Source organism: Sinohyriopsis cumingii, chromosome 14, assembly GCF_028554795.1.
Source record: "Sinohyriopsis cumingii isolate HCF-2022 chromosome 14, ASM2855479v2, whole genome shotgun sequence".
In the NCBI taxonomy this organism is placed as follows: Eukaryota; Metazoa; Mollusca; class Bivalvia; order Unionida; family Unionidae; genus Sinohyriopsis; species Sinohyriopsis cumingii.
The window spans coordinates 13,510,207-13,536,469 of NC_142974.1; the positions used below are offsets into that span (position 1 = coordinate 13,510,207).

A 26,263-nucleotide genomic window follows, 5' to 3' on the forward strand; every position below is an offset into this window, starting at 1 on the left:
TAATGAAAACGCAAGATTACAGGATAAAGATAACGATGTTATCGAGTTTATAACCGATATTGATGAAGCACCGTCTGATGATTCTATTTATGGATTTATTAATAATTTGGTTGTATAGGATGATGTGATGATGGATAAACAATCAAATCCTGCTAGAATTTTTTCTCGAGGTAGACATAAAAACACAGATATGATTTATGTTACTCAACGATATGTACAAATACAAAAAGTAATCAGAGACAACTGTAATATTTTAGTTGTGTTTAATGGAGTTGATACACATACGTTGCGAAATATTCATCAAACTTGGTGTGGCGGTGACAAGGATATACATAAATTTAGAAACCTTTTTTCACAAGCGCATTTGTAACAATAAACTTACATGATCCCAGAACAATATATCGAATCGGACTTGATAAAATATTTGGAAAAATGATAGCAGCAGGGAAGGCGCTACCTCATATATGTAAACAAAGTACATACTTTTTTTGTATGATGTTTTGTTTTAAGTAAATTAGACTGACATGCTTGATTTTTATTATTTCAGCGACACGTGCAAGAGCAAAATTCAAATACAATATCATTTTCAACTTCATAGTGCGAATACGGAGTAAATGCCCGTGTCCTGGTTTATAAATATAATATCTTCTTCAGAAAAAGAACAGTCCTTATGTATGGATATCTTAAGATGTCATTTTCAATTTCACAGGAAATTCAAAGACCTTGAAGAGTGCATGACTAGTTACTAATGATCTAAAACTGCTGGATGATTACTGACCGGATGGCTAGTTAGTTATGATCTACAACTGCTGGTTGATTACTGACCTGATGGCTAGTTAGTTATGATCTACATTGCTGGTTGATTACTGACCTGATGACTAGTTAGTTATGATCTAAAACTGCTGGATGATTACTGACCTGATGGCTAGTTAGTTATGAGCTACAACTGCTGGTTGATTACTGACCTGATGGCTAGTTAGTTATGATCTACATTGCTGGTTGATTACTGACCTGTTGACTAGTTAGTTATGATCTACAACTGCTGGTTGATTACTGACCTGATTGCTAGTTAGTTATGATCTACAACTGCTGGTTGATTACTGACCTGATGGCTAGTTAGTTATGATCTACATTGCTGGTTGATTACTGACCTGATGGATAGTTAGTTATGATCTACAACTGCTGGATGATTACTGACCTGATTGCTAGTTAGTTATGATCTAAACTGCTGGTTGATTACTGACCTGATGGCTAGTTAGTTATGATCTACATTGCTGTTTGATTACTGACCTGTTGACTAGTTAGTTATGATCTACAACTGCTGGTTGATTACTGACCTGATTGCTAGTTAGTTATGATCTACAACTGCTGGTTGATTACTGACCTGATGGCTAGTTAGTTATGATCTACATTGCTGGTTGATTACTGACCTGATTGCTAGTTAGTTATGATCTACAACTGCTGGATGATTACTGACCTGATGGCTAGTTAGTTATGATCTACAACTGCTGGTTGATTACTGACCTGATGGCTAGTTAGTTATGATCTACAACTGCTGGTTGATTACTGACCTGATGGCTAGTTAGTTATGATCTACATCACAGGGAACGAAGCCATTGCTCCAGACTGACATGCTTATTTTTATTATTTCAGAGACACGTGCAAAAGCAAAATTCAAATACAATATCGTTTTCAACTTTATAGTGCGAATGCAGAGTAAATGCCCGTGTCCTGGTTTATAAATATAATATCTTCTTCAGAAAAAGAACAGTCCTTATGTATGGATATCTTAAGATGTCATTTTCAATTTCACAGGAAATTCAAAGACCTTGAAGAGTGCAATATGATATTAAATGATTTGGAAACACATTTTGCTGACGAATAAATTAGTTTCAAGCAGATGGCTTACATTTATCAATTTCATCACCAAGTCAGCTGCTAGCAATATAACTAATCAGAATTAAAGAATAGTTGAACATATTTAATACCACCTCAGGGAACTCTACGATACGATTACACGTGCTTGCGAGTTCAAAAACTGGTGTCCCTAAGTCCTGTATAGTATATACAAACAAAAAGCATAAGAAGCAAAAGGAAAACGAACACGAATATACAATGATAAACCAGTCTGAAGCTAGACGGGAACCAATTCTGATAGATAATCTATGCACAGATAACCACCGAACGAGGAAGAAACGTGTGTTTTTCAATCAGAGTAAAGATAGAAAGAAGTTTATTTTGTTCAAGTTAGTCATTCCTAACGTGTAAGCACTAAGAAAACATCATTACGTCTTATATGGTCAATTCTGCATTGTCATACTTTCATAACGATTTCTTTCATTACCAATATCCATTTTTCACAAATTTAAATTAGCATACTGTCATTTAGTTTTGTGTTTACAAATCGGTTTATCACGAGTCAGCCAAATCAGGTCGTCCACAAATACATTTCTCAATTACCTATATGTGATTTCCATGTACATATCTCAAACGTTTTCCTCTAAGAGACAGACCTTAAGTGTCCCTTGGCAAACAATATCAATTCCGTACATGGCAACAACGGAATCTCCCGTAAAAAGACAGTAATTCACGCCTAAATGTTTTGTCGCAGAATCCATATATAACTGGGTTAGCCATGTTGTTTATGAAAAAAGACCAGATAAATGTATTGTATAGATACAGACCCGCAGGTGACAGAGATGCCAAAAAGTCTTTCTTCATGAAATCCGCAATCTGTAAAATTAAATGTGGTATGAAGCTACAGAAGAAAACCAACGTAATCATAAACAGAATAAATGTTATCCTTTTTGTTTTCTTTTCGTTTTTGCGCAAATTCGTTTTTTCCTCTTGTTCTGTAGTTTTGTCGATTTTGATTAAGTTATCTTTCTTTTCGCTCCCGATTCTTAAACGATTCTCTGTGCTTTTCAAAGGAAAATCACCGAACCCATCCTTCATCTCACGGTTTGAATTAACGCAAACGATCGCATCCCTTTCTGAGCCCTCCTGCGAACCATCTGTTGACTCTGTTGGATTTTCTACACCTAAGGATGATTCCTGACTTGAACTTGTGGTCGCTATTAGTGGGGACTTTGAATAATGCACTGCACTTCTAACGGTCCTATATCTTACAATTTGGGTTCCAATCATGGCATAGAGAACACAGAGGACGGTGAAAGCTCCAAGTACAAGAAACATTAGGAGAAGGTTGAAGTAAAATTGATAATGGGTGTTCCTAAACCTATCATCAGTCCAACATCGGACACCAGTTATGTTAATTACATTAGTATTGTGTGTGCTATAGCCGTACAAAACAGGGGCCGGCCATGATATCGCTAATCCAATGGTCATCGCTACTCCGCATGACACTTTTGCCACGGTCTCCGTCATTTGCTTTCCTTGAGGAATACATATCTTCCGATATCTGTCTGTGGCAATTACAAGCAGGACAAGAGCCGAGCTTGCGCACATGAAATAATTCAGAAAACACAGGATCTTGCATGCTGCTGCGTCATAAGACATTAATGGATATCGAAGATTGACCAAGGTAAAGGGCATCCCAACTGAACATGCAACCATGTCAAGTGCTCCAAGACATAAAATGAATACCCTGTAACTTGATTGCTTTTTCCTGAACGAGTAGATCAAAATCACGTGCAAGTTGCCTACAAATCCAATCAACATAAGAATGCCAACAAATATTGACCCACCAGTGTGTGTTTTGGCTACCGCATCATTGATTTCTTCCAGTGTTTGATCTTCCCCACTGTAATTCATGGATGTCGCATCATGTTGTACCCTGGATGTTACGTTTTCTTCGAAGGTTGCATAACTGTCTCGATTTACTGAAGCCATTTGTCCTCAATGTAGAAATCAAAGAACAGTTAACAACTTCACTCTTTTTCTATATCCGCCTCAATTGTAATGTAATATGTTGGATGTGTCTTTTCTTAATGCGAAGTGAATATAATCTCAGTTAGACTCAAAATATGTCTGCAATTATCAACACCAAAAAATCTTGATCCAATGTGTTAGGGTTCTTAGTAGCCTGTTGCACGCAGTTGCAAGGTCATATGAGTGAAGAGCTTAATAAGTCTGTTTTATATAACCCGATGACGCACAAATACACATCACTTTCTTATTATGTATGATCGTTTGACCCGAAATTAGAGTTGATGGTAAAGTAAAGACGGAGGCTTTTTCAGGTCTACAGAAGTAATTAAAAATTAGACTATTTAGTACAATGACTAATACAATGTCTCGTGCAAATCATTATATAGGAAACACAGTATACAATGATGAGACATTCTCTCTTATGTCTGTATTCAATCAGTTACAAGACACACACACATAAACTTGGATGTATGTAGTTTAGTTAATTTCAGACTTTAAAGCAAATAGTAATAATCCTTATCTTGGGCAACGAGGATTTAAGGGGATTTATGCCGAACATATATTGAACATATCCAGTTATTATATCAAATATATCATTATTCTGTCAGCTAGTGTTGCAATACACGTAAAAAATGTCAGTTTCAGATCTGGGATAGAGAGAATAATTTTATATATTGGAGAATGCACTAATTTGGTGGGTAATAATATTTGACTGGTAGTATACACTACATACTAAATAAATGTATTGGTCTGGTTGTCTCGTAGCCATTACTGTGTGTTCTTGAAAAGGAATCTAATCAGAGAAAGAAAAAAATGAACTATTCAAGCACTTTTAAAAACATATTTTCTACAATGCAATAAATACAAACGCAACCTGTGTTATTACCGACGACGTTCCGCCACATGAATTTGTAATAACTATGAACGAACTAAAAAAGTTCCACCCTCTGGAACAAAAGGGGTGTGCCACAACGTTTAAAAACACTTGTATTTAATTAAATGGCGTACGCCACTGATGACAAGAAAGATATGAAGAAGAAAGCGTCATTTTTTCTTCTTCCTGCATTGTTAATTGTTTCTGGAATATATGTTGAACGGCTACCACGAAATACTAATCCTTAAGCAGAAATAGTTGGGTTTTTCCAATGTTTAGTTATCATATTTTTTTTCAAATAATCAAACAAAAGAAAGAAAGATAATAAAGATGTAAGCAAATATTATAAAGAGTGAAGCAAAGAAAATAGCAAGGGATGATATATTTATCCGCTAATTTTAGACATATAATAAATTGTACAGCGGAATTATAACAAGATTAAACGAATCTAGGCTTTTATTTTGGTGTATTCGAACGACACTTTGCAGCGCTGTACTAATTTGATTGGTTACATGACCTGAGAGTGAGGATGCAAATACGAAATATGTAAGACATAAATTTACTATAACCTTTCTAGATCCATAATCGCGAAAGTAATGCTAAAAGGTTGGCAATAGCTCCATTATGATTTTTAGATCAACGTTTAAAGCTAGGTAAGTTAATCGTCAGGGCGAAATACACTTACAAAGACAACACAGACACTTTAACTAAAGACTTTAAATAGAACGTATTTATATTATGATTAATTTGTACCTTGCAAACTGAATAAAAAAATATTAAATTACCGTCGAAGTCGATACAAATGTCATCTACATCCCTTTCCGACAACATATTCCTACTATAAATAACATCGAATCAAACCCCAAATAAAATTAAAAGCAATTAACATACTTACTGTGTACAATATAAGACTAAAGTTGTAAACAAATAATAGTGCCCATTTTTGACCTAGTTACCGAATTGTTGATGTCTGAGAAAGGAAAATAGCATCACTGATAAAACTATATGTTTGATACTGAATTGAAATATGCATCCATTAAAAAAGAAATCGAGGTCAAGCATAGTTAACATTAGCTGACGTAGGGGTACCTGCAAAAAATATGAAATATTGTGGAAATAATAACAATAATAATACTAACAATAATAATGATAATAATAATAGTGCATAAGTAGGTCAGGAAATATTGATTTTGTTTTGTCGTCCCTCGAGTTCTAAGGTGACAATGACACAACGTACTGGTTTGGTTTATGTGAGTACTAAAATGGTTGATCAGGCCGATTTGTGCCCTGAACTGTCTGTGTTACATTTGACTGGAGATGCCTCTTTGGTCTCCTTGACCATTGGAGGGTATGATGTCGTGCTCCAAGTTCAAGTCTGAAAATCCAGTATCGATGACACTGCGCCACAATGAGTGATTCTGTGTGAGATCTTCCCAAGACTGAGGATCAGTGTTGACGTCTTTTACGGATGACACGAGGGAATCTTTGAAGCGTTTCTCCTGACCAGCCTGAGATAGTTTTCTCTCTTTCAGTTCGCCGTCGACGATCTATGGTGAACGATTTTCTGCCATTCGGTTAACGTGACGTTCCCTCTCAGCAGAGTCTGGATGCTTGGAATGCCTGCTCGTATGAGACCCTCAGTGCCTGTAACCTTATCGGCATATTCTCATCAGTTTCCGCCGACAGCCTATGTGAAAATGGATCAGCTTCTTAGCATGCTGTCTGCTTCGTTAAGGCCTCGCAAGAATGCAGCAGGGTCAGCAAAACAAGGGCATATAAGACTTTAAGCTTAGTTTATAGACTGATGCTCCTGCAATCCCACACATTGACACGCTTACATAAGCAATGATGACGTTAGTTTCATCATCATCGTGTCAGTGTATTGCCGAACGAGGTGAAATTGTCCACTACCTTTAAGGTTCCACCATTTACTGTGATCGTAGGGTGTGCATACTGATTTCCTGATGTAGGTTGGTGCACCACCTCTGTTTTCTTGGTACTATTTATGAAATCGAAGATATCACAAGCTGAAGAGAAATGGTCCTTAATGTGTTGCGTGTCATCAGTAAATATATGGAATCACAAAGAGTCACTTCCTGTAACTTCGTCTTTGCCATCTGACCGGTATGTCAATTCCAGTGTCATATTCATGAAAACTATCACATTGCAGGCATAGAATATCATACTGAAGAGAGTTTGCGACAACAAAGAGCTTTGCTTGACTCCATTGGTGACTGGGAATGGTTCAGGTGACTCATCGTCATCCAGAATACGAGCGATCATGCGATCACGGAATTGTCGACTCATCGCAATTAATATCTCTGGAAATAACATGTTGCCATGATCTTCCAAATGCCACCAAGGGAGACTGTGTAAAAGGCGCTTGTCAGGTCGTGTAATGTCGAGTACAGGTTGAAGTTTCGTTCCTGATATTTCTCCTGGAGTGGACAAGCTGTAAACAACATTTTTGTGGTCCCTCCTCCTTTCCCAAAGCCAAAGTGACTCTCTAGCAGGAGCATCACAGTTATGCACAAGAAGATTCGGCATAATTAAGGCAAGGATTTTGCCTCCTATTGACTGCAAGGAGATTTCCGTATGGTTGTCACATGATTGTATGTTGTCTTTACGCTTGTACAAGTGGAGGATGGCTGAATCATTGTTTTCCTGATGTATAATTGTATAATTGCCTGAGAGTCCACCATCAGACGTTTACAGACCCGGAGGCTTTCACATGCCTCAGAAACGTACTGATCTATTCCAATCAGCGTGTACACGGAATTTTCTCCTGCAGTAGAACAAATCGATATAGAAAGATCAATATTGTAGCTTTTGTCTGATTACCTGGATTACAATGGGCAGATTAGGTTTTGTTATTTACGACAACCTTTGATCCTGGATTGAGCTACACGATTGGTACTTTCCTTCAGTGAGTACTAAGAGTGGGTCCATTCTTGGCTGGACTCCACATACAGAGTGTGTGAATGAATTGTAATAGTTTAATGGGTGTAGTGTCGTCTTCATTGCCTTATGTCGCTCTTATGGTATTTGTTTGCTTTAGAACAATACTTTTTAGACAACGTGTTCATCAACACAATATTTGCAAGTCGGGAGATAATGACATTGCTTCTGTTGAAATAGATATCTGGGCAGGTGTTAAAGCTCATAGATCGGGATGAACATCGGAAAACGTTTGACTCAGACAGGGTATGTATCATTTGTGCTGTTCATGTGCCGGGCTCCCTGGATTGATTAGATGTTCCTCTAGCCTGTGGATAGGTGATCTTTCACGTTATTAAATCAGTGGTTTTAAGTATCAAACTTTATTTGCAAATATTAGTTAGATTTTTAAAAGATAAATAATAATGGAGTTGTGTATAAATTTTTCAGTTTAAATCTTGTGGATGAGGTGGTATGCATCCAGAACGAGGATTTTTTCTGTAGTAGATTTTGTAGTGTGCATAAAAAGTGCTTACATCAAGGGTCTTTGATTTGTCTCCGTTTGTTGCACCTGTATATTTTTAAACAGTTTTCATAAGTCCCTTGGCTGTAATATAAACATCTGATTCGAACATTTGTATGCTCATGATGGGTAAAGGTGTATAGTGGATACTGATTGACGTCAGATAGTTTGAAGTATTTTTAACTCTATATATTCCCTTCAAAAAATTGTGGATTAGGTTTCCCAGAATGATTATGAGCTGTTGGATGAATGATGTCAGGTTTATTGAAGAGATTACAATTAATAGACATTTAATGAAAATGTTCTGAATTTATCCCTGTTTCAATTCAGCATCATCAATAAGCATAGAGCAGCTGAGGGTTCTTTTCTGTTCTTGTACTTGGATTTACTAAACGATTTTCTTTCTTGTTACTAGTTTGACAACAATGTACTTTGTATAAAACATTAATCATTTTCCAAAGAATGAAAATCAGAAATAATATCTTGAAATCACAGAAAAAGACTTTTGTTTTAAGTGTGTGGAACCTCTGAGGATCTCTTTAATCTTGGTCTATTCCTCAATATGCGTGCTGCTGACGTGCACATCACAATCGTTACAAAAGTAATTTTGAGTAATTAACCAACTCTCATACCACGTTCTAGGTACGTAAATTACCAAATTTGTTTTCTAATGACATATATAGCTTTCAGTACTACATTTTAAGGCAAAGAACTTCAGCTGGCATTACTTTTCTATAATGTTGAAAATTGGCTAACACAAAATGAACATAGTTTTGAACATATCTGCACAGATTACGCGGATATGACCTGAAGCTAACAACTGAAGCCAGGACCTATTCAAAACCAAGTTGTACGCATATAACGCGCACTGTATAGGGCATGTTATTAGGTAAATTCATCGTAACATGGAAATGATGGGAAAATGATTTTGTTACAGAGTACATGGTAGTCTACTTCCTAACGTTTAATTAGCAATCCCTGGAAGATTTAAAATTATAAAAATAGTGTGAAAATTTCTAATCTAGTTTTATATTGTTACGAGTCTATACTCTTATAAAAAGTGCCAGAAAAGAATGAAAAAACAAGCTTTGTAAAATTTAACAAATAATTTATTTCCCTACAATGTTAAATGATAAAAAAGGTAAAGTTATTGTGAATGAAGTAAGAAAAAAGTTAAAGAATTAAAAAACAGAAATCCTATTAATGCATTATTCCAAGTGAAGCACAGCTCAAATCATAAGAAATACAATGTAAGACGATGACGTCTGTAATAGCCAGAGTTATACTGATGTTTCAACAGTCTCTTGTTGAGTCACAGAAAATATTTTCCCAGTTTTGAATTCTGCGTTATTTCCAGGTAATGACACTTTCCAACAATTATCAGAATACTTTTGTTCTTCAGGGAAAACAGTCAGCTGAATTCAATAATTTGAAGAACATAGAAATCAATTCAAACTGGACACTATATAAAACAACGTTTCAAGTTCTAAGGCACGTTTGATAGAATTCTTAACAGAACATCAGTTATAAGACTAACTAAAATGCAAAACAGATTCCCGGATGGAAGTCAAGAGTTCATCTTTCTGGAAAAAATAGAAGTTTGTTACATGATAAATATTACGTCATCCATGCACGTCATTGACTCATCTTACTGATTCTTCCTCTTAGTACAAAAATAAAAAATAAAGAATACAATTATGCCTGTTTGGCGAATAGCAATTTGCTTAGTTTTTTACGAGTTTGCTGTCTTATATATAATGTCTGTTTAAATAGTGTTGCATACATCCTGTTTTTTGCATACCCGTTTTCTCCTACAAGGTTGATCTAGCGTTCGATGCACAGTTGTTCATTTCATATTTCCGAATTGCACACCTAACATATCCGTATCGTACGCACAGCTGAAACTACTTTTACAACTTTAAATACTCAAAAATGGTCTACTTATAAAGTTATGCAGCAAGTTTAAGTGGGTACTCCTAATGTGTCATTTTATATATGTGTGTGCTGAGGATTCAAATTTACTTGGTGAATATGAGGTTAAAACTAATAAACAGTTGCAGCATAAAGGTAAACATATAACAGAAAGCAACAACTCTTTAGACTTTGACATAAATTTTAAAATACCTCTAGCTACAATGTTTTTCTTAGACCTTTACCTGACAGGGTCACAAGCAGTAAAATGCAATTTTTGTTGTTTATATTTTAAATCCTTGCACCCCCTTGTGTAGACGACAGTGTAAAAAACAGCGAAATCGATTAGTGTTTTCATTTTAAAATTACCGCAATGAATATTCAAAATCTAGTCCACGTGCTGTAATACAACCGAGTCTTCAATTTATTGAAAATAAATGTTTAAAGTATGAACTTAAATGTTGATGCATCAGTAAATTGTTGAAATGGCAAATTAAACAGGTAAGTTTCAAAGTTCCTTAAATTATTAGGTTTGATGTATTAAACTGAATGAATTTAATTACTCCCAGTCTGTAAATTCTACCCCGAAATCTGCTTGGAACTTAAATGCGTGTATTCAGCAAGGTGAACGAAGAACTCCTGTTCTCACTACTGGTCCTGTAACTATGTTCCATTTTCAAAGCAAGGAAGCATCAACTTGTCTGTGACAGCAGCTTGAATCCAATCGTATAGCCCATGCAACATCGGCAATGCCTACAGACAGATGATGAAACTGTAAAATATATACGTACGTATGTATCATAAGGAATTTTCGTTGGGTTTGTACTTTATCTTTAATAGAACGCCAAAACGACTTTATCAAAATTGATTAAAGTACATATTAAATAAAATTCGAAAAGATCGTATGAATAAATGCATAATATGTAATAAATAATTAACCGCATAAGAGTTCTTCAGCGTCTTGGTAAGAAGTCGCATGAACCTTCTTATTTCCGTTCACACAAGTATATTTTGTCTCCGCCAATAGTGTGTTACTGACAAGGAAGTTATTAAGATATATCATCAATTTTCGCTTCCTGATGACACAGGCACGTGATATATATGGGTGCGATACAGTTTTTTTCAAGCGATGAACCCATGTTCGTCAACGGTTATGAAGAGTACGGAACTCCAATTTATTCATGCAATATGTTTTATGCAATTTGCGTGTGTCATATAAACACAAAAACCTAATTGTTCGATTCAAAGTAGGTATCGTTATTTTTTCAAAATTCTGGATTTCACGCTAATAAAGCAGTATTGACTCATTGATCCAAGAGTCGTACTTATAATGATAAAATAATGGTTTTAGACTGTTGGACTTTATGTTTAGGGTTTCAAACAAATGTATAGTTCAGGGACTAAAGAACAGGAACAATTGGCAGTCTTTACAATTCTTAGGTGAATGAAGAGAACGATCGAGATCGAACTATATTGGAATGAACACGTGCATCAATAACATTAACGTTCAATACCAGCGGTTAAAAATTCCCTTCTCATCACTTTTCCTGTTCCTCGATTTTGACGGAATTTTGACCGAAGAGCACACGATCGCCTTAACCATATAAAACAGTGTCACAAGAGAGAAAGAGAGAGAGAGGGAGACAGAGAGAGAGAACCAGACAGACAAACAAACAGAGAGAAAGACAGACAGAAGAGATAGAGAGAGAGAGGGAAAGAGATTGGTATGGGTAGCTTTCTTAAAGGACGAATTTGTTCTATAAGGGTCATGACCGCTATGATACGCGTACAATATAGTAAACGAGAAGAATTGCTGAGATAATGTACGTAAATTTATTTTCCAAATGAGTGTGAAAGAAATAATAAATGTTTTATTGTAATACGGATGGTTCTGTTTTTCGGTATTCGTTGTTTGTATAGTATTCATTGTTTGTATACGTAATGCCCAATAGTCGCATTCACTCCGAAGTAGACCAGAAGTTGAGCCATGAAATTATTATCAGCAGCACGTATGGCGAACAGACCACTCGGTTGAAATATAATTTTGCTTAAAACAAAACATCATACGAAAAAAAATAAGGTCACGGGTTATTTTTTGTGTGTACTTTGTTTACATATATGAGGTCGCGGCCTTCCTGCTCCTATTAATTTATCCAAAAGTTGCATCAAGTCCGATTCGATATCTCGTTCTGGGATCATGTAAATTTATTGTTATAAATCCATGCGGAGTAGGTTGCGCTCGTGAAATAAGTTTCTAAATTTATTTATATCCATGTCACCGCCACATCAAGTTTGATGAATATAACGCAACGTATGAGTACCAACTCCATTAAACACAACTAAAATATTACTATTCTCTCTGAACACCTTTGGCATTTGTACATATATTTCAGTAACATAATCACATCAGTCTTTTTATGCCTACCTCTAGAAAATATTCTAGCAGGATTTGATTGTTTATCCAACATCACATCATCATATACAACCAAATTATTAATAAATCCATTAGTGGAATCTACAGACGGTGCTTCATCAATATCGGTTATAAATTCGATAACATCGTTATCCAGTAATCTCTGACCATCTACAGACCGGGATACCAAATACAACTTATCCCATTTTAGCCATCTCATTATAATATTAAGTAATAACTGTGTCTTTCCACTTCCAGATGGTCCTATTATTATCATCCTCATCGATTTCGGTAACACAGGATGATGTTTGACAGGTTCTCGATTTCGAGTCGCTGAGAAATCATTTATATCCATATTATATAAATACATGAATCTATATTTTTTACGCTGTAGAACTAAACCCAAACTAATGATCTATCCACGGTTACGACAAAAAATGCCAGAATAACATATGGTGGAAAATGTGCAGTATGTAACATAATTACTTTTTCTTTTTTACCTAAAAATGAAGGTGGTGATATTGCTAAACTAATGTGAAAGTTCCAAGCCTCTCCCTGGGCTAAATACTCTGAAGATAAACATCTGCCAGGATATAATTAATGTGGCCCTGGAACACGACTTGATATCTGGCTTGATAATCAGGATCAACCAAAATCAGGCGAGGAACCACTAAACGCTGTTGTTAAAGCGTGTCATGTTAATGATGTAGCTTATAAAAGCAAAAACCTACAAGATAGACATAATGCAGATGTGGAAATGATTCATTCATTCAATTCTATAAAAGATAAAAATATAAGAGAATCATTGGTTAGTAAGATCCGCGATGAAAGGTCAATTAGCGCTAGGTGCTGGTAATATATTAAATGGAATCGATTTATTATTCTCCAAGAGGATACTGGAGGGGTAAAGCAGCAATTAGTAAACTCGCTAATGCAGCAGCGGTTAAACATTCTACTGCTAAAGCGTGGTTATCCAAACAAGCAAAACAAATAAAAAAATATATACAGCCACCTAAGTAAATTCACTTTGTACATGTTGATGTTAGTGTTCCTAATGAAGTTCATCAGGCTGATATATTATTTCTACCACATGATACGGTTAAAATTGGTCGACGTCAAATAACATATAAATACGCGCTAACTGTTGTTGCAAGTAGATACAAAGATGCAGAACCGCTATCAACTAAAACAGCATTTGAAGTAGCCGATGCGTTTCAACCAATTTATCAAAAAGGTCATTTACGATGGCTAGAACTATTACAGGCTGATCCTGGCAAGGAATTTTTTGGTCCAGTATCATAGTTGATGAAACAACATAATATCAAAATACGACGAGGACATACTGCAATTCATCGTGATGAGGCAATTGTTGAACGATTTAATCGAACACTTGCTGAGCGGTTATTTGAATATCAATATGCGAAGGAATTTAATCAGGATACGAGATCTCGCGAATGGGTTGCAAGATTACCAAATGTGATAACTGCATTAAATAATGAGATTACTCTAACAACCAACGTGAAACCTATTAATGCATTTACAAAAAAAATATACCAATACAACCTCGTGATTTTTCAACACAGCCATTATTATGTAATACCACTGTGAGATATTTATATGAACCAGGTGAACTTGAAAGTGGTAACAAAAAGGGCGACTGATCCTATTTGGAGCATCACGACACACAAGATATCTAGCGTAACAAGATCCACTGTAGACCAGCAATCTACAGAGTGGATTTAACTGCTCCTCAACGTGGATTTGTACGTGAACAATTACAATTACACACAATTACCACCCAAATCACTTAACTAGCACCTCTACGTCGATTACACTCAAGACCGGTCAACATAGTATTTTCTCGTGTATGACCAGGATTGTTTTTTTTTCTTCTATCTACGGTAAATTGTCTTGGATCATTTCTCAGATACCACCATATCATTATACAATTAAAACTTCACAATGATTATTCTGATGTTGTTTCAGTGTGTTAATAGATTCAACGTCAAGATCAAAATCGCGTTTATTTTTCTGTCACTTTGTTTATAACCAGCCATTTATTTCTTATTATATTATTATCGAGGTCATCATTGATCACTGACGAGTCCATGACGATTCTTCGCAGTTGAGATATTTTTTCTAACTCGAGATATTGCAAGATAAACTAAGTTCGACCATTCGATTCGATCATCAACGATCCAAACAACTGGATAAGTAATAGTTAATCCCTGAGATCAATGAATCGTCATCGAGTATCCAAGCGTCAACGGGGATTTATCAGCACGTAGAGCATCTTCAACAACATCAACATCAACTGCGACAATATCATTCAACACAAGATTCTGTTTCCCCTGTCCTGGTATATCAACGTGAATGTTTTGTCGTCGCGTATCTGCTGGTCGATAACATAACGGAACTGGCAATGTTGGAAACTTTTCTCGTTGTAACTGAAACAACTCTCCTTGACGTGTATCACGAACTATCTTCCTACTTGCAACTATCAAATCGTTTGGTCTCCAATTGGTCTCCAGGTCTGTAAAAGGTCTTTCATGTGTGTTTCTGAAATTATCTCGCGCATTACTTCACATTGAATTTTATTCGGTTGTAGTCTGATTCATTTTTTTAATTCTCTTAATTCTGCATCAAGTGCTATGTGATCATCAGTTATTTCTTCATAGTAATCAACAAAATGTTTCAGCGAATCATGTGGTGATGGTCCAACTATAAATGTTGGTTGGCCGTGATCGCCGCACATTATCACAGCATTATTTCTTGTCAATAACCAATCAAGATATGTTTTTAATGTTCCTGATGATACTGTACATTTCTCATCCCAAAGGATAATCCTTGGAATATATTTTTCTCCCATTCGATCAGGAGTCCATCAATCACTCTTCAATCGGAAGAAGCAGTGATAAGTACACGAATTAACTCCTCGGTGTTTTATTTCTAACGCGAGTCTGTGTGTAGGTGTTAGCAAGATCATATCTGAATTTTGAAATAGTTCGATTGCTCGAGTGGTTTTACCAGAACTTCCAGGTCCGTTTTGATAAACTGTCTTGTGTCTAGTTAATTGGATCGTATACTGCTGGTGTAGATGATAGCTTAAACTTTTGATTATTTTTGCCTGATTTTAGCAGGTAAATATCTTTAATCGCAACATCAGCTGATTCAGAATAATTAAGTATATTTTCGTTTTTTTTTTCTCCACGATCCCGACCATGCAGAAGTGTCTATATTTATTTTTTCCAGTAATCCTGAATATTTTGTATTGACATAAATCGAATCTGTAGCGACTCTGACAGCAAACCCAGAAACCTTATTTATCATCAATACTAAATTTATTGGAACGTAGGCTAACACTGATGATTTTAAATGAGTATATGGAGGTGAGTCACCGTCCATGTAACTCACAATTGTACCTAATTTAGTTACATGTGGCAAGAAAGCTATATCTCGACTTAAACACGTGTTTCTATTCGTTGTATTAGCGATTATAAAATCTAACTCAGCATGTCCATGATCAATCTTGTACAATGTTGTTTATTATCATATGATCCTCCTTGGGTGAACTTGCCAATTATTTTTCTGTCAAAATCTTTTGCGATTTTATTCTCGTAATCAGTTTTGTTGGGGTTTTCATCATCGGAATATTACTTTTGCTGTGGTAACCAAACTTCGGATTGCTTTCGATTTGAGATAATTGCTTCACTGATCGTCAGCGATATTAATATCGCACAATCGAGCATATATCTTAATAAAACTATTGGTACCCAGCGCTTTTCAGAAAAATGCCTACCGAACCAAACATAACAAAACGTATGAAGATCTTTAGCAAACTCGATTGATTCCACACAAGCAAATCCAGTCAAGTCAAAATCCTGTAATGGTCCATTTATCCATACTCGCGTCATTTCGTGTGTCGGATGACCGAATCTTTTAAAATATAAAGAACAATCTCCGTATCGAAGAAAAGTTTCCGGATAACATACAACCATATCAACCGAAATAATATCTTTATGATCGTATTTAGTAATTTCATAGTCCACGGTACCCGTATTCGACACAACTTGATATTATATCATTGAGAAAATCAAATCTAGTTGGTTTCCACGAAGATTTCATTCTAGCAAAATGAGCCGCAAATGATGGAAGAGTAAAACAGTTGCTTAATAGTTCGTCAGTATCATCAGTATATTGCAGTGCAAGATTTTTCATTTGCTCGTGCAGAAGATCTGTTAGATAAATAACACCATTCGGTCTTACAAATTGATCAATTTTACTTTTTCCTTCCATATCTGATTCGTTGTTTCCAGAACTTTGAAACAACCATACTGAGACAGGATGGTTTTTTACTTATTTCGTTAATACAGTCAAACATACCTCCCCCAGAATTATATGGGGGATAAAATTTAATAGTTCGATCTCGTGGAAATAATATTACTACGTTAGTCCACGCGTGTGGGTAATTATCAATAATTTTAATCGAAGTTCCTTTTGATTTATATTTTGATTCATATAATATTTCTCCTGTATCATTGCTACCGTTATTGATAATTTTTTTTTTCTAACTCAGCGACATCTTTGATAGACGCTCCTATATATTTAACCATTTATTCCCACTCGTTTATTATTTTACGTCTCGTATCCGTTAGACCGTTTCCACGAGACGAAACGGTAAACTGTTATGTTACTTGTTCAGCTACGCAGTTTATTATTGAAAATTTCATTGGCTTCAGATTATCAACGCTAGCTTTAGCATTCATCGGATAGACCCCATAATTAACTGCTGTTACAGGATACGCTCGCTCATAATATGGTTTGTCAATAGTAGTCAATAGACCAAGTTTGGAATCCTTACTTAGTATGACAGTTTTTTACTAGCATGAACAGGATCATATTTGTCAAGGATAATCCAATCATCTGTTTCTGTTAGCACGAGAAATTTTATTCTGAAAAGATATTTTCGATCATCAAGATATTTAATGATAGTTATCGCTCGTTTGTAGTTCATCGCAGCGTCGATAATATCTTTGTTGATCAGACGTGAGATGCACCATCTGCATGACATTATTTCTTCGCGTCGTGAATGTTATTAATTAAACTTTTATTTTTCGGATCAACCAGATCTTGCATCGGTAGGTCAGGAGATATTCTGTCGAGATCAAACTTGTCTTTCCAAGACTTAATTCGGCATAATCTATCGAATTCGTTCATATTATATTTCAAACAAGTATTTAAATTAAAATATTATATATACAATGTTTCGATACAAATGGTTGATGATCGGTTCATTGACTCCTTGTAATAAATCATGTAAAACAGAATTCTGCGGACAACATTTGCAGAGATTTCGTAGAGGTTGTTTAGGACCAGTACCGTGTCTGCGATGTGGTGTTGGAGTACTAAAAAAAACACAATTGTGTGCCAATCATGGTGCAAAAAATATATCGCAAACTAAAAACATGCTATGACCAAAAAAATAATAATAATAACAGTAATAACGCTATAAATTCCGTGGAGGATTATCTAACTAAGTTTCAGACGAATTATGATTTTAAAAATACTATCATTATATAATGGAGCAAAATATGAACCAAGAGTTTATAAAGCACCGTATAATAACGAATTACGAAGCAGGTCGTGATGGTGTGATTTGATATTGCATGTTGAAGAGACTAGTTAATTTTAATATTAATACTGGTTATATAATGTTTACTATTGGGAAGAAAAAATATTTATGTCATCGTTTTACCTACGAGGGTTTCTCTGGGGTGATCAAAGATGGCTTTGTGTTCGATCATATATATTGACGAAAATAAACTTGATAATAATTTATCCAACCTTCAAGCTGTTACACAGAGTGATAACTCTGCACGGGGAAGGACTGGTAATTTTGAAGAAAAAAAACGGTTGCAAGGAGGGTGGTGAAATCTACAAATGTGGATATTGGTGAAGAGAAAACGTTTCATTCAATGTATTCTGCTGCGAAATACCTTGATATTAACTCGCGTGTGGTAAAATACGTCGCAGAAAATATAACCGAGTCCACTCTATCCAAAAAATATAAATAACTATTTGTTTCTAATATCATTATAGAAATAAACTATCATCTTTAGCAAGTAATTACCTCAAATTATTTTTATTAATCATTTATTTAATTACTTATTTTTTTGGTCAGAAATTCCAAATGACATAGTACTTATTTTTTCGACTTGAGCCAAGGGAGATAATTCTGTAAACATATATTTCTCAGTCGATTGTGATTTTCATGGTCGTAATTAGTTAATTAATCAGCTATGGCGTGATTAATATAAATAATGATACTCGTAGAAGGATTTTAATGATATCTAACTTACAAAATAGAAAAATAAACGTGGTTACATCGTACAATATAGCAAGTTATTTTTAGATCTGTTCAGAGCACACTGTTTTAATTCAGATATTTTACGATCTATTCAGAACCCGTTGTCTTAGTGCATATATTTTACAATCTAATCAGAAACCGCTGTTTTAATGAAGAAATATTTTACGATTTGATCAGAAACCGCTGTTTAAGCGATGAAATATTTAAGATCTATTTAAAAAATGGCTGTTTTAATACAGATATTTTACGATCTCTTCTGAAACCGCCGTTTTAATACATAAATATGTTACAATATATTCAAAAACAGCTGTATTAATGCATACATATTTACGAGTTATTCAGAAACCGCAGTTTTAATGCAGAAATATGTATAATTTACAATCTATTATTGGGGAAGGGTGTGTGAAAAATTATATTGAGCGTAGAAAATAACCCAGTATTTCTTGTATAGTCCTTAATGTCGTGCTGTCCTTAATTAAGATTTATATGTTGTATTGTCCTTAGAAATAAGTTAAAAACTAGTTAAGATTATATGTTTTATCATTCTCTAAACCTGCTAGAATGCGGTGGCAATCTAGGAGATTATGGGCATTGATGTTGTATTGTCCTTAGAAATAAGTTAAACACTAGTTAAGATTTATATGTTGTGTTATCATCTAAATTTGATAGGAGTTAATGGGTATTATTTTTTGTATTGCTGAGGAAACAATATTCAGATTGTTATATACTAAATGATGAACCATGAAAATATCAATGATGTAATTGCTGCTATTAAAAAAATAGAAAAAGACGGTATTAATATATCTGATGAACTGAATAATGAAAAGATTATTTCAGATTTTGAACTTTTAGAACAACGTAAAATCGATAGTGGCTTTACACTATCGTCTGAATACAGATTTATAAAACGAATTCAGGTGGCAATGTTCCAGTCACTAGCTGCAGTAAAACATGATCACGTCTAAGAATTCGCCCCTCTCTTTGCAGCAGTAGAAAAAAATTAGATTAGAGTTATCTCGCGAATACGAGGCAAAGGAAACGTTTAATGGTCGTCTAAGACAATTAAGAAATATTCTGTTAGATCGTAAAACTATCCAAAGTAACTGCGTTACTGAACATGAGCATGTGTAATATTTTATTATTATTCTGAAATATTTTATATTTTATTATTCTGAAATTTTTTGTCTGAATAAAATCTGATTGTTTTGTATAATTTTGTGTACCAACCACACCATCAGAAATAACAGACTGGTAGATTTTTATAATTTGGAGTACCAACCCTCCATCAATTTCAGAACAAAAATAAAATATTTCTGATGAAATAAAGTATTTGCGATAAAACAAAAAAATATTTCAGAATAATAATAAGATATTTTTTGTAGTACTTTTTGCAAAACTGATCGATTTACATGATCTTGAGTATCAACCACACCTTCAATTTCAGAATAAAAGAAATATTTCTGATAAAATAAAATATTTCAGATAAAATAAAATAAAAATTAAGAATAACAATAAGATTTTTTTGTAGTATTTTTTTTCAAAACCGATCGATTTACATGATTTTAAGTATCAACCACCCCATCAGAATTAACAATCAGATCGATTTACATGATATTAAGTATCAACCAACCCATCAATTTAATAATAATAATAAAATATTTCAGAATGAATACCATATTTCTGATTTTAAAAAATATTTATGAATAAATAAAATATTTCATAATAAAAATAAAATAGTTCTGATCAAAGATTATTAAGATAAAAGTGTTACGACTTTGCATACATTTTCAAAATTAATTCCTCTCTCCCTATGTCAAATTAAGCGTCCGAGGTGGTCAGTGAACTTACGATTTATTCGTGTTTACATATTAGCATGACACCGTAGATCAACAGGATTAGTTGGTTCTTGCATGATCAAACTTTCATTGGGGACTTGTGGTGTGAACGTATATCACATATTTCCTTGTTGAGCCTGATTTGATTTTCCAAGGTCTATTTGATAAGTGCCATCGATCACATCACAAACTAGATTAACCGCGATTGTCGATGTTATATTTACTATTCCCGGAGATACATGTCTACCGCTTCCAGATGGATCATTATTCTATCAAAGAACAGTTGTGGTAGTGTTTTTCTCCACGCAGCTAGTATTTCAGGAAATTTTTGGTTGATTACACCATTGACTGATGTTTTTAGTTCGGGTGCGTTATACCCGCGAAATTTATAATTTATCAGCGTAGTTTATGTCAACCGGTATTCAGTTAAAAACGTTGTTTGCCGTCTATGTTTGACATTTAGGTATTAATTATTACTTGAATTGCTAGCTTTTTAATATATTCCATGTCGGATACTAGCTGATTTGGTATTTCTATATGTTTAATGATTTCTCTGTGTGGTGATGACAAATCAAAAATATGTTCTTGGAAACTGAATCGTTGTCGCTGTAGTTGTATTTTATGTTCTTGATTAATTTCTTTAAAATATTCAATAATTACACTTAGTTTAATAGATATATATTTTTCCATCGGGAGGTAGAGACATAATAAAAATCCACTCCCCAATAACGTCCTTGATGATAATGAAAGAATCACTGCCCAACGTTACATTCTTTATCCTAAGTAATTGTTCTTTGCATGTTGGTTCAAAATCGTGATACGATTGCATGTCCGTGACATAATCAGACTTTTTTGGTTCTGTTAACGGTGGTGGTATCGGTGGTGAGGTTTCAGGCCAACCTAAAACAGTTCTGATCGAACTCTGATAAATATCTACGACATAATCAGGAGAGTTTGTTTCGATTGTAGAAGACAGCGTCGATTCATGGACTGTTATTGATATTTTTGATTCTTTCCCGGTGATATTTTTTGTTCTGCGCTGAAATTCATCGTTGATTTGTTCAATCTGATAACTACCAGTTGGTATTTCAACAACGTTCCAGTCAGGTGTTCCATCCGGTTTGTCTTTATTAGCAAATACAAGCGAATTATTTGCTGGTGTACCATTAAATGATTTCGATATGATATTTGGCCAACTATTATATACTCGTGATCATGCTAGTCTATTTCTTTTACTGGAATTGCAGTTGGAAAATTAATACTGAATTCAGGATTAGTCGAATTTACTGAGGTCATTTTGTGAGGGGTTGTGTTTGTCACGATCTGCTGGAGTAGCTCTACTGATGTCATTATTAATACTCGTACCTTTAATACCAGAGCAGTTGTATGATTTAATCATCTCTGAAAACTCGTAATCAGATATTATTCCATCACTGAGATTCGCTGATAAAAGCGAAGAAAACTTCTAGTATGCGACCGTCGCTGTGTGTAATTTTATCAAGTAATCGGATAATTTTTCACTGCGATCGTTGTTGTAGCTGAAATACAGATTGTCACGGCTACTGGTGCCATCATTGTCATTGATGATAATATCACACCGGTTCCAGCAGCGACAGCGGATACTGAATAAACAATTACGTCGACGATAACTAGTCGTCGTCGATATTTGTTTTACTGTATATTGTTCGACGATATCTTTAAATTTACTTGCCATTCACGCGCTTGACTGTACACATCATTTTGAACGCCGATTGGAGTACTCATTATTATTTTATGCAGTATACAATTTAGGTGTTTCTGCTACAAATTTCAAACACCATCAGTAAGATGTTGAGGTTAATGTCTTATCAGCTGCTTCCAGTGTAATTATTTCTTCGGCTCCTTTATTTAATGCAACAGTCACTTTCTCGGAAATCCTATTGGTAGAATGGCGTCAGGGATATGTTGTGAATATCTCAAATTTTGCAGCACTGAACACAGACAACCTGTACACGCCATTGACTGTTGCGGTATGTTTGAAAGTATTATTGTGCGTTGACCATGTTGCGAATCCAGATGATACCGTGCACACGATGCTGGTAATATGCCCGGGAGTTATTCCCGCCGAAATTTTAATTAGACTAATTTTATTAACGATTTCAGGAATCCTCGCTACGATGTCTTCTTGTTTTTGTTTAATTGTATCTAATGTTTTTTTATATCAGATAGTTTTACGTCAAAGATCAACGGATTACAAAAAATTCATCTGCTGTTTCGTTAAGTTTTCTAAAATTTCTACGGAGATTTGTGAACGCGTTTACGTGAACGTATACTCGGCGCGCAACGTGGATAATTTACCATCTACGGTGTTGTAGTTAACGTCTACATATTTGTTTGTTGCTGCATCTTCGACAGATATTGGATCTCTTAAAACTACTATCTTATTCCCGTTCAGGCTGCGTTCTCCCGTCATTGTGTCACAGGTATTTTTCACGCGATTAGCGACGCTTCTTGCAATTTCATCTCTAATAGTTGTAAACGATACACTTGAATCTCTGATTTTCCCGCTGTCAGTAAACACAGGAATATTATCCGTGACAGCGCCGAGTTCACGTCGAACTATATCATTCCATTTTATATTGCTGATTGTTTGTTAATCATATCGATCCTAAAAAATAACAACCTCATCTAGGACAACTTCAGCAAGATTCATAATATCAGCGAGTTCATCTTTAGTCGCGTACTTCGACAGATCAGTATCATCTTTCATTTTTGTAACACCTTTAAAGAAGATCTTCCGTAAATATCAACCATTATATAAGATCTAAGATTTGTTTAAAACGAATCAGTTACTTGTATAATCATGCACGACTTTATGTGGTGGTTTGGAAGATTCTGATATAGCGTAAAGTACATTAATTACTTCAAGGCCCCATACTTGCGGATCTGTCATTGTTTTTATGGGTTGCGTCGAATACCAAACTTGTGCGTGAAGTGGCGCTACATACTTGATAAACTCACGCGGTGGAGCTAACCCGTATGAATCGAAATAAACGATTCCACGTGGATCAACCACGCATGATACCCAATGAGTAACGGGTCCTGAATTAGAGTCGAGATTAATAATACCTGTTTCGAGTACATTCGGTTGTTTCGGTAATTGATTCCGCATAAAAACACCTCTGAATTATTTTATTGTTAGTTGTTTATCAGCATCAAGCAAATCAAAATTTTACATCGTTGTCAAGTGTAGGTTCCTGGAATCCTCAGACCGTTTCCTAGATAGGTTCCTGGTAATCTTAAGCCTCTCCCCAGGTAAGTTCCTGGTAATCTTATAACCCCTTCCCTTTTTTATATCCTTTTCCTGTTGCTTTCTTTAGAGCCATTGCAGAAGCTGTTCTCACAGCACCCAACGCGGCTGCTTTTGCTACGATTAGAGCGGCAGCAGCTATTAACGCTTGTATTGTTGCAAGAAGTGGAAAAATAGCACCTGTTTTAACCATGTCCTTCATGGCACTGGGAGAAAACAAGGTGAACTCGAGATTTTGATTTCAGTGCTTTATTGAAGTGTTTAATTTGATTCTTAGTTAGTGACAGTTTATTTGGACCACCACTAGAAATCTGATCTTGTTTTAACGTAATTTTTGCTCCCCAGATTTTTATTGAAATTGATTGAATTTTCTTGACCGGACTAGGAGTCAGAGTGACATTAACGTGATTGTATGACATTTTATGATAAATACTTGCCATGTTCCAAATAATTATTATAGATTTTCCACTGGTGCATCAACGACTCTCATTCGACCACTACCATCTTCAAGTAACATTGCTTTATCGCTGATTATGACCGCGATTACTCTGTAATCAACACCACCACCTGTATTCACGCTGGTTTTAATTGTATATAAACGACAGATTGCTTCGAAAAGTCAAGATCCTCCAGCGAAAAATAATAAATCGGATACAAAGTTCTAAAATCATGTTGTGATATTTGCAAACCGGTATCCACATTTTGATCAGGTCCCATGAATGTCATTAAACAATGATATACACGTGCTATAAGATTTTTGTTCATAATTTAGTAGTATATTTTCCGTTGGTTCTTGTTGTCCGTTTATCCGCAAAGAAACCTCTCTAACATCTAATTGGCCAAATATCATATGAGAGTGCGTTTGTGGGTTTAATCGATTATAATTTTGCAGCGCAATAAAAATATGTCGCGGTGCATAAACACCTTGCTGTAATGCAATCTGCCATGCAAATTGACCGTAAGTATTACTTTGTATACCATCTGTGGCTGTTGTTAACCACGACAACAGAAACGTACCACCTGAATCCATGAAAGAAATCAATTTTTGTTCTTCTGCGATCACTGGAGACATTACCGGCTTCCACAACGATAGTTTTTTAGTATTACTTTACCAGCATCCCCAACAGGTCTCCAGAGAGCATCGTTATCATCACCCTTTATCACAAGAGTAACCGTGTGTTTAGCTGCAAAGATAACTTTTTTCTAACATTTCTACTAATTCCGAAGATGTGTCATAGCGGAATAGCACACTAAAAATTTCTCCTCCCTGCATTCAACATTGATCGGCGTGTTGCAAATCCCAAGTTGAAATTTGGGTTAGCACCATGAACCACTGGTAATATATCAGCATCAGCGTTATTGGCATTGTTTCTTGGTCGTCTTATATTATACAGATCGCTTTCAGGGTGATCATTATTATCTTTTACAAACATCATCTTGGGACCTGCTGATCTTGCATAATCATCAGAGTATCTTGCTAACCCTATTATTGGTGTAGCAACCAACGTCGACATCTTTCTGAATTGATTCGATATTTTTTCATCAGATATAAAAGTGACGCTATCAAATAATGCCATATAACCATTGTTGACAAAACCAACTTTTACTGCACCTCCGTAATTAGTATCAACCGTTTTTATATTTTCTCCTTCTACCTCAATAAAAGCACAGCGGGTAGAAAATATATACTTGTGGCATGAACTTGTAAGTCAATTAGTGCACGCCGATCTGGTAATCGTGCATCATAAGAATAAAACTGATCATCACGTATCGATTCATCCTTAACGGACAGGTGCTTCCATATCAAATGCTTCGTCGGATACGCGCTTGAACATTTGATTATAATTATTTTCGTCTAACACAAGAAACATCGTGTTCGGGAAATTCCGCCTACTGATATTAAAATTGAAATATTATTCCTTGGTTCACCGAGCTCTTGATCTGCTAGTGCTGCTAGTCTCCGAGTTGCAGCTTGATTTATTATTTTACTGACATCTGCGGGCATAATTTCAGTACTATGTAGTTTTCCTGGGTGTGATTTTCGTCTTGATAATCGTGCTAGTCTATCCTTGATCGCTGAGAAAGCCTTACCAGCAACACTGAAAATTGCACCATGAGCTCTTTCACGAACAATATCAATAGCCTTCATCGATAATTGTTTTGCATTAGGCGCTGTTTTTGGGGCCATCCTTGTAAGTAATCCCCGTACAACATCACCAAGTC

General features: G+C 35.2%; 1 protein-coding gene across 1 annotated transcript; it reads right to left on the reverse strand.

Moving 5' to 3' along the window:
* Positions 1 to 2,216: 2,216 nt before the first annotated feature.
* On the reverse strand, positions 2,217 to 4,117 carry LOC149783282 (5-hydroxytryptamine receptor 1A-like). Its single transcript, XM_089931512.1, has one exon. The coding sequence runs from the start codon at positions 3,850 to 3,852 to the stop codon at positions 2,539 to 2,541; it is 1,314 nt and encodes a 437-aa protein (XP_089787638.1). The 5' UTR covers positions 3,853 to 4,117; the 3' UTR covers positions 2,217 to 2,538.
* Positions 4,118 to 26,263: the final 22,146 nt, after the last annotated feature.